The sequence below is a fragment of the Cyprinus carpio genome, chromosome B9 (genome assembly GCF_018340385.1).
Source record: "Cyprinus carpio isolate SPL01 chromosome B9, ASM1834038v1, whole genome shotgun sequence".
NCBI classification, from domain to species: Eukaryota; Metazoa; Chordata; class Actinopteri; order Cypriniformes; family Cyprinidae; genus Cyprinus; species Cyprinus carpio.
In genome coordinates this window covers 31,611,037-31,625,018 of record NC_056605.1, presented here as the reverse complement: position 1 = coordinate 31,625,018, position 13,982 = coordinate 31,611,037, and the positions used below count along the sequence as shown (strand labels likewise).

The following is a 13,982-nucleotide window of genomic DNA, read 5'->3' as shown; positions in this document are numbered from 1 at the left end:
TAAAAGCATCTGACAAGATCGCGTATTTGTGAAACACTGATTGAACTGTATCACTGTTTCTTTAAGAAATACCCGGAAATATGCGAACGTGATGCGCGTCAAACGCGCGCGCGCTTTGAGGAAGAGCAGTAGCGTTTGAAACAGACAGTTTAACTTAAATACAGAGATAAAGTCACGCGGAGGTAAAGTATGAAAGCGTTTTGTCATAAGATATTAATTCCTTATCACTCAGTGTGTCATTCCCAAGTAAATGTATTAATATTAAAGGCAGAACTTTACAGTAGTATCAAGTTTGTGTGCCTGAGGTAACGTTATTACTTAAAGATGATAAACAAACGGATCGCAAACACTTTTAACCGTTGCTTAATAGTATATATATTATCTGATATGTTAATATTTTTAACATTTAAAATCATTTTAACTTCTAAATTAACTTCTACAGCAGTTATTTCCACAATACAAATAAAAATGACTAGTATTCCTGTTATTAGAGCTTGTGTTTATAGTCTAGTCTTTTGTATTCTTTTTATAGACTTGATATTATATTTGTGATCTTATGTTTGATCTGAAATCTTGAGTGATTTTGATCAAGTAAAGGTCCATAACTCATTTGCAATGATAACTCAACATTAAAATGACTATGAAAGGGTGAATATAGAAAGTTTCTATATTCATAACAAAAGCGTTGCTTGGCTATTTAGATACATTTTCTAGATTTATTTTTAGTTTTGTGTAAGGGGATGCGTGCTATTTTGCTATGTCCCATCATGCACTGCTCATTAAATTTTGAATGAGAGTAGAATACAGTAGTCAACATTTGAAGTGGATCAAAACCGTTTATCACTAATATGTTTCCATAGTACTTGAGTGTCTACTGTTTATGACAAGACATGAAGCGAATGGGAAATTAACACCAAAATGTGTGAGTGTTGTGAGGGTTGAAAAGCACTCTGTGGTGATATTGACCCAGATATCAGCATCTGGAAAAAAAAAGTTTGAGTCTGAATAAAACTGAGCTGTTTTTTCCCTCCATATTCTCACTTTATCAGACTATATGAGGCATAGAAGAATGATGCATAAAATGTGAAACTCAACCAAAAACACATACGCAAACCTCTTTAGACTTTCGTTTATGTTTGGTGTAAAGTGTAATGATAGTTTTAGATTGCTTATTTCACGTCAGGCTTTACTTGCTTATTAATCCACCAAGTTTTTGATTGTTTTCAACAGCAAACCAAGTTTTTTTAAGCTTTACAAGTTTGGACACCAAACCAAATGACCCAAATTTTGACCCTAGACGGACTCGGCTTTTGTGAGTTCTTCAGTAAATGGTGTTATGTGCAAAATATTTGGAAAGATGTTGTTGAATTCCCTTAAAGATTGAGGTTTCTTTTCACTTTTTCAGCTTTTGGTTTGAGTTGACTTCAAATCACAAGGTGATGGCAGCAGAAGGTTGTGTCAGAATGATTGTGGTTAAAGGATGATTGCTTTTTTTAGGGTGAGTGATTTTTTTCCAGTCGAAAACCAGAGATCACCGGAAAGGCTCGGAGGTTTCATTCTACCGTCTGTCCTTCACCCGAGACTCGCAGAGCTTCTCTGTTAGAGACCGTAACCCGTCTCTGATTCACAAGGACAGCTCTGCAGAAACGGACGTCGTTCATTGTTGCTCCGCTCTGGATATTCAGCAGAGACAAAAAGTGCCCTGTGTTTTACTGAGACTGTGCAAGAAGAGGACGTCTGCTTTTAAATACATGCTTTACTCCATATGCACATCCACAGAAGCCAAGCTTCATGCTGAGTTTGTGTTGCCATACGAGATGAGAGATAATATTTCAATATTGCTCGGCCCCACATTGATTTGGAGTCATGAAAACTCTGTTTTTTATACATCCTCACAAACCAGTGGAGTGAAAGAAGTGCCAGTTCCCATAACAGTCAATTTTATTGGTGAACTTCCCCTTCGCCAAAGAAAACTAGTGGTTCAAGGAGCACAAAATATGCCGAGTGATCAATCTAAAGTGAAAAACATACTGTATTTCATAGAAGATGGAAGAACTTTGAATTCTGCGTGTCTTGTGCCTGACGCCTACAGCTCTGTGATCCGATGCATGCTGGTCCTGTCGGCTGAAGAAGTCCACGCTGGTTTGAGATCGGCTGTTCTGGCGGCCACAAGCATGAAACAGCTGGTTCGTTTTGAGAACGGACTTCCTCTGGATGTTTGTCTCCTTCCTTACGAGCAACCGCTGAGTATTCGGGTGATTCACACTCTGAAAAACGATGATCTCGTTGTGGTCACCTTCATCGAGGGAAACGTCTGCGCTGTGTGGAAAGACACTTTCCAGGTGAGTGTTTATTTGTGGTGTTGAAGTATTAAAGAAGTAGTTCATTCAGTTTGCTGAAAGATTTGGAGAAATGTAGCGTTGCATCAGTGTCTCAGCAATGGATGCTCTGCAGTGAATGGGTGCCGTCAGAATGAGAGTCCAGACAGCTGATACAAACATCACAATAATGCACAAGTAATCCACACCACTCCAGTCCATCAGTTAACATCTGGAGAAGACAAAACCTGAAACAAATCCAGCATTAAGACCTAAACTAAAATACATTGAGTCTATAATCCATAATAACACTTCCTCCAGTAAAAAGTGTTCTGGTGTGAATCAGGAGAGAAATCTGCACAGATCAAGCAGCATTTAAACAGATCTAAACAAATATGTGTCTGGATTTTGATGTGAGAGACAACAGGAGATGCACTTTTTCACTGGAGGAAGTGTTATTATGAATTATGGACCTATTATTTTGGCCAGAAGCAATGTTTGAGAGTTAAAAACATCTTAATGCTGGATGTGTTTTCATATTTTTTTTTTTTCAGGTTTTTACTGTTAGTATGGTGTGGTGTTGTGGATTACTTGTGGATTATTGTGATGTTTTTATCAGCTGTTTGGACTCTCATTCTGTCGGCACCCATTCACTGCAGAGCATCCATTGATGAGACACTGATGCAGTGCTACATTTCTCCAAACCTGATGAAGAAACAAATTCCTCTTCATCTTGGATGGCCTGAGGGTGAGAATTGTCATGCAAATAATGTCACCATTTGCTAAAAATAAGATATTTTGCTCAAAGATGAGCATATTTTCTTTTTCTTTTTTTTGATTTTGAAGGCATATAATGATCTGGATGTGTTCCTGAAAGGCTTTGCCAGATTATGCATTTGGCAGATACTTTTATCCAAATGATCTTTCGTTGCATTTCATATTTCATTAGCTCATGCATTACCCTCTAATTGTAGGTTAAGCTGTTATCATCATAAAACAGTGATTAATTTTCTTTTTGATGTCTTTTTAATAAAGATTATTTCTAGGACAGTATTTGTTCCGTCTTAAGCAGTGGTTCCCAGCTTTTTTGTCTCCCCATCATTTGAGAAAAAACTTGAACTCTTATACAGTATCAAAAAGCATTTTGATTTTTGAACCTGTATTTATCCAATGTTCATATTTATCTACTATTATAATCCTATTCACCTGGAGTGTCTTGACTTAAAGAAAAAAAAAAAAAAGAGTAAATAAAATAAAACTTATTGTTTGTAATTGTTTAATTTAATTATAGGATACGGTTCTTAAAATATTTAAAAATAAATAAATAAAAGATCTCAGCTGCAATTTCCACCTAATAAACTTTTCTGAACTTGACAGACCCCTCCAAAAATGTATATTCATTCAAGAAATATATTCTCAACTTTTAAAGATGATATTCATTCTTTTTTATATATATTTATATATATATATATAATATATATATATATATATATATATATATATATATATATATAATATATATATATATATATATATAATATATATATATTTTTTATTTTTTTTTTTGTTATCTTTTTAAGTTTTTTTTAATTCTCTTAGATTTTTTTTAGGTTTTACAAGACTTTATTATGTGATGTAAAATAAAAGATAAATAAAAATGTCGGGTTTTGTGGCTTATTAGAACGTCAGCTAATTAGATCTTTTACCTTCTTTTATTGCTTATTTTAAGTCACCTTGTGGTCCCATTGTCAGTGTGCTGAGGCTCTATAGTGGGCCCCGGGCCCCTGGTAGAGAACCACCGATCTCTAAAGCATCACAAAATGAATTTGGTGACCTCAACAGCAGCTTCAGTTTGCAGTTATGCTTCTTTAGGAGTTTTGATGTGTTTAATAAACGATAAACGGGGAGGAGACTGTCAATCACTACAGATGTTCACTGTACACTTACTGAAGGACGATATTAAAAGCTGTTTGCAGGACTTGCATTTAAAGGTTACAATTCGTACCGGAAACATTTCAAAGCAGCGGAAAATGTCAGATTATTTATTATCTGTTATGATGCATCGCTGTGTGTTTATCCAGGAGCTTGTTGAAGTCCTGTAAGAGTGTTTCACAGTGACTGGAGTAAAATTTGGATCTGTTTTACATCTAATACAGGTTTCTGTTGAAGATGCATTAAAATAATAAGCTTGTACCTACAGTATATAGACCTTAGTCAGAAGTTGACAGCATGGACAGAAAAGCCTGTTAAAGTCATTGTGATATTTATGATGTCTAATTTTACGTTTTTGTTAACTTTATTTTAATTGATTCTGATCATTTCAACTTCTGTAGAACCTGTTTTTTTTTGGTTGACTCATGAAAATATTGTTCATGAAGGCCTTTTGTAATATAGTTTTTCTTTTTACACTTTTACCTTGGATTAAACATCTGCGTGAAAAGTAGTTAAATTGCAAACAAAGCCTAATTTTATGTATATATATATAGTGCTCACTATTGGTCCAGAAGGAAATACCATGCATTAAGAGCCGGGGGGTGAAAACTTTTAGAATTTGAAGATCAGGGTAAATGTAACTTATTTTGTCTTCTGGGAAACATGTTACTATCTTCTGTAGCCTCTGAAGGGCAGTACTAAATGAAAAAGATATGATATTTAGGCAAAATAAGAAAAATGTTCACAACTCCATTCTGTTCAAAAGTTTTCACCCCCGGCTCTTAATGCCGGTTTTATCTTCTGGAGCATCAGTGAGTGATTGAACCTTCTCTAATAGTTGTGCTTGAGTCCCTCAGATGTCCTCAGTGTGAAAAGAAAAATGTTGAATTTATAAATTATTTGTTGGTTGGTGTTAAGGTTTAAAGTAATGATAGATGATGGAAAGAATTTTTGTTTGTTGGAGGTTTTTTCTGAAGAACAGCAGGCATTTTAACTGTTCAGGACAAACAAGTGAATCATGAACAACTATCACTAAACACAAACACACAGCTGTGCATCATTCAGCGAACAACACGGTATTAAGAATCAAGGGGTTGAAAACTTTTGAACGGGGTCATTTTTTTCTCTTGTGGGCTATATGTAAACATCTTTTATGTGAAAATATCTTATTCAGGTCAGTACTAAATAAACAGTATCATGCATTTTGTATGATCTCTCTTATTTTGGATAAATTAATGAAGATTTTGCAGATTCTGAAAGCGGGTTATAACTTTTGACCTCAGCTGTATATAGCTACTGCAAATGTGTAACTAATGGCGTTCTTCTGTGTTTCAGATGGCGGGGTGTTGGACAGGAGTGCGTCTGCTGCTCGTTGATGACTTTATGGGATGCGGGACTGATCAGATGCTCTTAGTGTTTGAGAGTTCATCAGCAGAACCGCTTAGCAGTTTTCTACTCACTGATCTGTGTGCCGTCACTTACTCTGTGCGTCAACAGCTTCATCTTCATCTATCAGTGCTTCTAAACTGCTTTTGCTTCAGGACCAAGCATTATATAATGCACATTCAGTTTGATCTAGTCTTTAGAGTTTGATTGCATGCACATAAAATAGATGCATGTAAAAATAACAACCTAAGTCTGTTTATTTAGATGTATTAATTATGCATGATTAGTTGCATTTATTTGTTTGCATTTAACACAGTTTCTCCCTGCTGTATGCAGTTTGACACACCGGTTGCGAAGCACTGATCTCTGTTTCTAATGCGTCTGATTGAGTGTGCTGTGTGTTAAAACTCTCAATACTCTGTAGTGTGGCCGATCAGACGGTGAGGAGCTGAACACATCAGACGCAGCGCAGGAGAATCACCTTCTTATGGTTCAAGCCTTAGAATCCAGACTGCAGGTAATTAACAGAAGCACTTGCTCGTCTGTCTACAGACTCATAATCAGTTTCCTTCTCTCAACATGGGGTCAGGAGAGCTTTCAATCAATAAATGAAAAAAAAAGTTACTGGCATCACTTAATTGAAAAAGTAACTTCCTGTGAATTCAAAAGTAATGCGTTACTTTACTAGTTACCTGCAAAAAAAGTAATCTCATTAAGTAACTTGGATTACTTGTAATGCGTTACACTGCATGTTAGCACTTTAAAAGGACAAATGTGACCCTGAAGCACAAAAGCAGTCTTAAGTCTCTGGGGTATATTTGTAGAAATATCCAAAAATACATGGGTCAAAATTATAGTTTTTTCTTTTATGCCAAAAATCATTGGGATATTAAGTAAAGATCATGTTCCATGAAGATATTTTGTAAATTTCCTACTGTAAATATATCAAAACTTAATTTCTGATTAGTAATATGCATTGCTAAGAACTTCATTTGGACAACTTTAAAGATGATTTTCTCAATATTTAGATTTTTTTGCACCCTCAGATTCCAGATTTTCAAATAGTTGTATCTCAGCCAAATATTGTCCTCCTAACAAACCATACATCAATGGAACGATTATTTATTCAGCTTTCATGTGATGTATAAATCTGAATTTTGGAAAATTTACATTTAGGACTGGTTTCGTGGTCCAGGGTCACAAATTAGTGCATTTTGAAATGATACCGCCCTAGTGACAGTTCTGTACCTTTTTTCTGAGAGTGTGGGATTGAAGCTGGATTATTCCTCTCAAATATAACATGCATGGTTGTCTGTTATTGGTTTGCTGTGTCTTTAGAGCGGCCTGAGCGTCCTTGAAGACCTTCAGAGAGACGTGGAGGTCAAAGACAGACTTCTACAGCAGTCATTAGCGGCTTTAACTGATCTGGTGTCAGGCAGAGAACATGCAATCTCCTCTCCAGAGCAGGTTCTTTAAACTTTCATAAGAAAAATGGAGTAAAAGTGCTTGAGATTAAATCAGCGGTCAACAGTTTAGCACTCTTTAGATCCGGTCTGTCTGTGAATGTCACAGGAGGGGCTTGTTTCTCTGTGGGATGAAGATGATGATGATGATGGTGCTGGAGATGAAGAGGATGACGGGATGCAGACTGAATGTGCTGAAGCTCCTCTGAAGATGCACAGAGTTTGGCAAAGAGTCATCGGACAGAGTTTGATCATCGGTGTCGTTCTGACATCAACAAATAACACGTATGTGATTTCCTACGTTTCCCTAATTAAATGCCTTAAAAGGGGGATGGGGACAGATTAATTCACTGATTAATTTAAAGGGTATTTCTCAAAAGATCTGATTAACCTAAATTAATTTTCTTGCCAAGTTTAAAGATGAAGTCTAATGAACTAAGTAAAGCGTTTGTAGGTTGATTTCTCTGACAAGTGTGACTGTGTGCAGCTCTCGAAACATGATATGTTTTGTTGATATCTGTTTGTTTGAGCTCTAGACTTCATGCTAATAGAGAATGGGAGCAAATATTGAAGCTGAATCTCATTACTGTACAGTAATCAGATATATTCACACTCAGGCTGCTCAGGGTAATAAGAGACTGTAGCCATAGAAACCAGACCGCCATGCAAAATGATTCTGTTTTTAGAAATGCAGCTGCGTTTGTTCCTCACCTGACCTGAAGGAGACCAGCTTATCGTGAACTCAAACACTGCTCGAAATCTGCTCTGTTGGACGAAATCATCTCTGTCTGATTGCTTTCATACTCACAAGACACGAGATGATTTACTAATATCAACTGTTGTTTAAACTTCAGTTCAAGAAACAGAAACCGTTTTAGTATATCTGTAGGTAAATTTAGCTGTTTATGACTATGTACTGTTATATTGGTACATATTGTAAAAAATGAAAAAATATGATTCTTGTGTTTATTTAGTGAGAAAACTGAAAACAAGCCTTATTTATATCTCTTATTTAATCTTTTAGCTAGATTTTTACTGTATTTCCTACACTAAACATTTTAAATCTACTTGACTGCAATGACAAGTATCTCGTTCTCTAAATGAGAACAAGTTTTTTTTTTTTTTTTTGCATTATTGAATATAACAATGTATTGCAACAAACATATTTACCTACAAATATTGTTTTTGCAAAGCATTTTAAAGAGTGTAAAAATGTCTTGCAGGGACATTGTTGAGTTGGTTACCCAAATTAATTAACTTTTTTTTGAGAGTTTAAAAGTGAAGTTTGCATATTTTTGTGTTTCCTTTTTCATATCTGCGTTATTTTAGTATCATTAATATTCTATTATAGTTTTGTTAATATTATAGTTTTGTTAATATTTTAAATTAAATTATATTTTTTTATTTTCTGTTTTTTCTTTTAATTTTATTTTAAAGTTTTGTTAATTTTGTGTTTTGTCATTTTATTATGTCTGATTTTTATTTTTTAGTGCTTAAATTAAAACAAAAATAAGAAATGTTTATTAATTTTTATTCATTTTAGTTAACCTTATTTTATTGCAACAATGAATTTTTTTGTGGTTTAAGTTTTAGTTAATAATAACTGTTTGATTAGCATTTATTTTGGATCAAGTGATGCTTCCTCTGATTGTGGGAAAATAGTTATTTGTGACCCTGGAGTACAAAAGCAGTCATAAGTAGCACAGGTATATTTGTTACAGTAGCCAACAATACATTGTATGGGTCACAATTATAAATTATTCTTTTATGCCAAAAATCATTAGGATATTAAGTAAAGATCATGTTCCATGAAGATATTTTGTAAATTTCCTACCATAAATATATCAAAACTTAATTTTTGTTTGGTAATATGTATTTCTAAGAACTTCATTTGGACAACTTTAAAGATGATTTTCTCAATATTTTGTTTGTTTTGCACCCTCAGATTCCAGATTTTCAAATAGTTGTATCTCGGCCAAATATTGTCCTCCTAACAAACCATACATCAATGGAAAGCTTATTTATGCAACTTTAAGATGTATAAATCTTAGTTTTGAAAAATTGACCCTTATGACTGGTTTTGTGGTTCAGGGTCACATTTCAGATATAATGCATTAATATCAAGACATCATAATTCTTTTCTGATTGTTTTGTAGGTCTGTAATGAATATTAGTGCTTCGATTGTGTTGGATTCTCATCAAACCGGAGCATCTCCTGTTCTGAACACTAAGACTGTGATCCTGCCGTATCCTGTCGCCCACGGCCCGTCGCCGGTGAAGATCAGACGCTCTGATTGTTCTGCTGACAGCGGCGGATCAAGACTCGCTCTGGTCGCTGTGACTGACGCGGCTCCTTTATTAACCTCAGGCTGCATCAGATGTCCCATCATGCTCCATTACAGCTCCAAAGAATCACCCGGATCTGCTGCGGGAGAATGTGCGCGGGTTTCTCAACACTGCGGGGAGATCTCGCTGGATCTAAAAGATATTTCCATGGGAAAGTTGCATCCACGACTGCTACAGGAGCACAGACTCAACACAGGTGAGAAAACGGCCTTATGAGTGGCAGTTTATCGTACGGATGCACCGATATATCGGCCGATAATTACCAATTACTTATAAACAGCTGGTGATCAGAGCTGATTATATCCTGTCAGTCAAAAGGGGGGAAATAACAAAACAGACTGAAGCTCACGTGTGAAGTAAACGTCTTTTGTGTGGAATTTAGGGCTGTCAAAGTTAACAAGATAACGCAATCTCATTTTTACTCTCATAACGTATTCATGTCAGTTTTGACCTGCAAGAGAAAAGTTTCTTAAAAAAAATGCATAGTTTTTAGTAAGTGAATAAAACTTTGCAAATGCTCTAAAAACCCCCCAAAAGACACTTCTTTCTTTCTTTCTTTTTTTTTTTTGAGAGCGAGATATATCCATTTCGTGTTCGGGTCATTTTTGACCGTGTATGTATGGTCTGTCATTAGATGGTAAAAATAAAATCTATGAAGTTATATTAGTGTCAAAAAACTTTTTATTTAATATTTAGCCTTTTACCAATATCTTGCACGCTTTTGAGATTGGATTTTGTTGCTTAACATGAATATATGCACCTATTGATGAACCAACGCAGCATGTAAGATGTAACATTTTTTTTAAATCTGAAAGTAGAAGTTTATACAAGTAAAATTTATTTATTTAGTTTGAATTATTTAGTAATTTTTTTCTGAATAATATTTGTTTTGTTAGAAATAAATATGTAGGTTTCATAAAGTTGGACTGTTTTTGAGCAATCCTAAGTTATGAATTCAAAGGAATTTAATTAAGTTACATTCATTCCAATGGATTTAATACCGGCAATTCTCAGATTATATTTTCTTATAAATGTAATAAAATAATAAATTTCTCATCAATAATATATATATATATATATATATATATATATATATATATATATATATATTATATATATACTGTTTAATTATATATGTATGTTTTTTAAAAAAAAAAACATGAAGACAAGTTTTATGAAAAATGTGCAATTAAATTGTATGCAAACATTGCAGTTTTTATCTGAGTGTGATTATTATATTTAAAAATAAATAGCGGTTGAATATAGTAGTTTGGGCTCTGTTGTTAATTTTAACCTCTAATATTAATGTACCAAATAAGTGTTCCTGTACAGTTTACAGCATTACTTGGGAGAGTTTTTATCCTTGTGATTCTGAAATCCAAATAATCGGTTTCAGTTTCGGTACTGTTATCGGTTCCGGGTGAGTCATTTAGCACGGGTGCATCTGTAGTTTCTATTCACAGAGGTGTTCTCTGATGGTGTGTGTGTTCAGACGAGGCCAGAGAGGATCTCCTCAGCCTGCTGGCGCTGCTGGACGTGTGGTTTTTCTGGCTGGAGTGTCCGGGTCACACTCTGGTGGATGTGCAGGGCTGGTTGCAGGAGTCGCTGCGCTTCGAGAGGCTAGAGATCGACCCACGCTTCACCGCAGACCCCTCGAGCGTCAGGCTCTTTCACTGGGAGCAGAGCTCACCGTTTCAGGGCGTCTTGAGTGTCTACTGCAGGTGAAAACATGGACTATCAGTTTGTTTCAGTCATGTGACTTTCTGCTCATCTGCCATGGAACAGAGATCCACTATATGGACAAGTTTTAGGACACTGCCTTTTACTGAACATATATTATTGCAGTGTCACCACTTCAGTGTCAATAATATATATATATTGATACACAAAAAATGATACACAAAAAAAACTCTCAAGGATATTCACTATAACCTGACAAAATAAATAAATGTTTGGTTTAACTTGAAGAAATGACAATAGAAATATATTACTATTGTACAGCAGACAATACTTCTTAAATAGTAATAATAATACAAAATTATTACACTATTTCAAATGAATTTCTTAGGCCTTATATGTTTGATTTTTTTATTTTCATTCAAAATTTAAACAATTAAAACCAATCCCGAAATATTAAAATGAAGGAAATTTAGAAAAATGTCGTTTTTGTAAAATTTTTAATAAATGTAAAATTCTTCATGATTTTAATTAATACTGAATTTTAATTTAACTGTTAAAATGCAATCTAGAAAAAAAAATGAAATTTGGGAAAAAATAAAATGGATTTCATATATGGTAGACATGCACTTCAATAAATTTACAAAAGGAAATATTTGTTAAAAATAAGGAATACAGAAATCATTTTAATTGAAAAATATAATAAAAATACATTTTAAAGCCATAGGAACTGTTATGGTACTTTTATGACGTGCCTTTTTTCATGTGGTCACTGAACTGTTGTAGAGGGAAAAAATAACAGCATATTTCTTTGAAAATGACATGAGATGAATAAATAATAACAAAATGGACTTCATTTCAAGTAAAAGTTTGATTCACTGGAAGATTTTTCTTCGAACGACATGAACTTGAGAACCCATAAATCTCTTTAAAACTGTTGCTGTTGTATGAACCTGATTCGTTGTGTTCTGCCGCAGGGATGAGCTGAGTTTGCTGCACTTCCTGCACGCTCTGTGTGACTTCCTGCCCGTGTCACATGACGTGCAGCCACTTGAGAGGCCGAGGCTCTGCGCTGGATCTCTGGCTCAGACTCTGCAGACGGAGATCCACACCGTGACACAAGAGGCGTCTTCAGCGCTGCGCTCTGATGAGGGAGAGAGGAGAGGAGAGGCGGAGTCACAGACGCTCCACACACTCAGGGAGGAGTGGCTTAAAGAACGGGGGCGGTGCAACGAGAGGCTCCGCCCCCTGCTGGACGGGACGCGCTACAGCAGACTGATAGAGCGCATGATTCACGCGCAGCTGGACGCCGATGAAGCCGCTCTGATAGAAGCTCCTGGTCTGTAGGTAAAGGAACATCAAACTCACCGTCCCGCCGGTCCAGACCTGTGTGCCGTTCTGGCAAACTCTAGCAAACAGCTAAAATGCGCCAAAAAAATTATCATTCCTTCATGTGACTCTCCACTGGAGCTCTTAAATTGTATTTTACACATGTTTTGGTCAGTCATGTGACGTGATAACCAATGACGTTTGTCTCCAGTGACATCAGAACTTTTTAAATTGTATTTATTTAATCTTTTCTTAATTTAGATTTCAGAGCTGCGGTCCACTTTTTAATTTTCAGTATTAGAAATTTAGTTGTGTTTTTTGTTGTTGTTGTTTTTAGGTTTTATTATCACTTGTGATTTTTAAATGTATATTTATTTTTATTTCAGTTTTTTTTATTTTGTTTTTTTTTTATTTTTTTTTTTTTTGTTATTTTTATTTTGATTTTTTTATGTTTTTTTTTTTTTTTTTTTTTTGTTTTTTATTAATTTTTTTTTTTTTTTTTTTTTTTTTTTTTTTTTGTTTTTCAAAATTACTTCAAATAGCTAATTCTAATTAAACACAATGAAAACTAGAAACGTGAGTAATATTTGATAAAAGCATAACTGAAAGGTTTTCATATTTTATCACAGTTAACATCTATTTTAATGCAGTTTAACATAAATGTTTTTAATATCATGTTTTAATAAATAATAATAACAGTTGTTCTGTTCATTCTGCAAAATATCACTACTTCAGAAAGCACAAGCCATTTTTTTTAATAAATATAGTTTATATAAGAATCTTTTTTTTTTTTTTTAATAAATGAAATGCAAATAATATAAAAATTACACTATTGACAAATATGGTGCGTTTTTGCCATTTGTGGAGTTTGACAGAAGTGATCACTGAACTCTTAAAGGAAAAATAACAGCATACGGGTTTGAAATGTCATTAGATGAGTAAATGATTTCAGAATTTGCATTTTGAGTTGAATTATTCCTTTAAAACAGCTTGGTAAAGAGGTAGAAGAAGCACAAGGAGCATCAAATAAATAAAATAAGGCATGTAACTCTGAATAACAGCTCTGTATCTTCCAGCTGATCATCAGCGGCTGTCGATCTGAATCCACGCTGAATGATGGACATCTCCGACTCCGCGAGCTTCTGCTGGAGACGGAGTCTGGTCTGGTCTTGAGGTTCTCCAGGGCTTCACGGCTCTAATAGTTCAGTGACATTTCCACAGGAAACACTTCATCTGCCCTCGGAGCGTCAGAAACACAGATTCTCCATCACCACCTGTGTCTCACTTCCAGCAGTCGTTTGTGCATTTACTGTTAAAAATAAACGCTTGGATGCAAAAAGCCTCCAAGACAATTTTTTTTTTTTCTCTCTCTCTCTTTTCTCCTCAGTCTTTCTGCTTTCTACCAAAATTTCACATTATGTGCTGTTGTTACTTGTGGAATTGAATAGCAATTTAAGTGTGACAGTTATTTCCAAGTAAATCCTATACTGTGTGTGTGTGTGTGTGTGTGTGTGTATATATATATATATGT

The 13,982-nt window shown here is 34.8% G+C and overlaps 1 protein-coding gene across 1 annotated transcript; it reads left to right on the top strand.

Annotated features, from left to right (window-relative positions):
* The first annotated feature begins 44 nt into the window (after positions 1-44).
* fancb (FA complementation group B) lies at positions 45-13,968 on the top strand. Its single transcript, XM_019114290.2, is given in 11 exon segments — positions 45-182; positions 1,231-1,312; positions 1,406-2,342; positions 5,586-5,735; positions 6,061-6,153; positions 6,975-7,103; positions 7,209-7,384; positions 9,256-9,641; positions 10,938-11,166; positions 12,100-12,469; positions 13,528-13,968. Coding segments are annotated over 8 exon segments (2,436 nt in total). The 5' UTR covers positions 45-182; positions 1,231-1,312; positions 1,406-1,439; the 3' UTR covers positions 13,528-13,968.
* Positions 13,969-13,982: the final 14 nt, after the last annotated feature.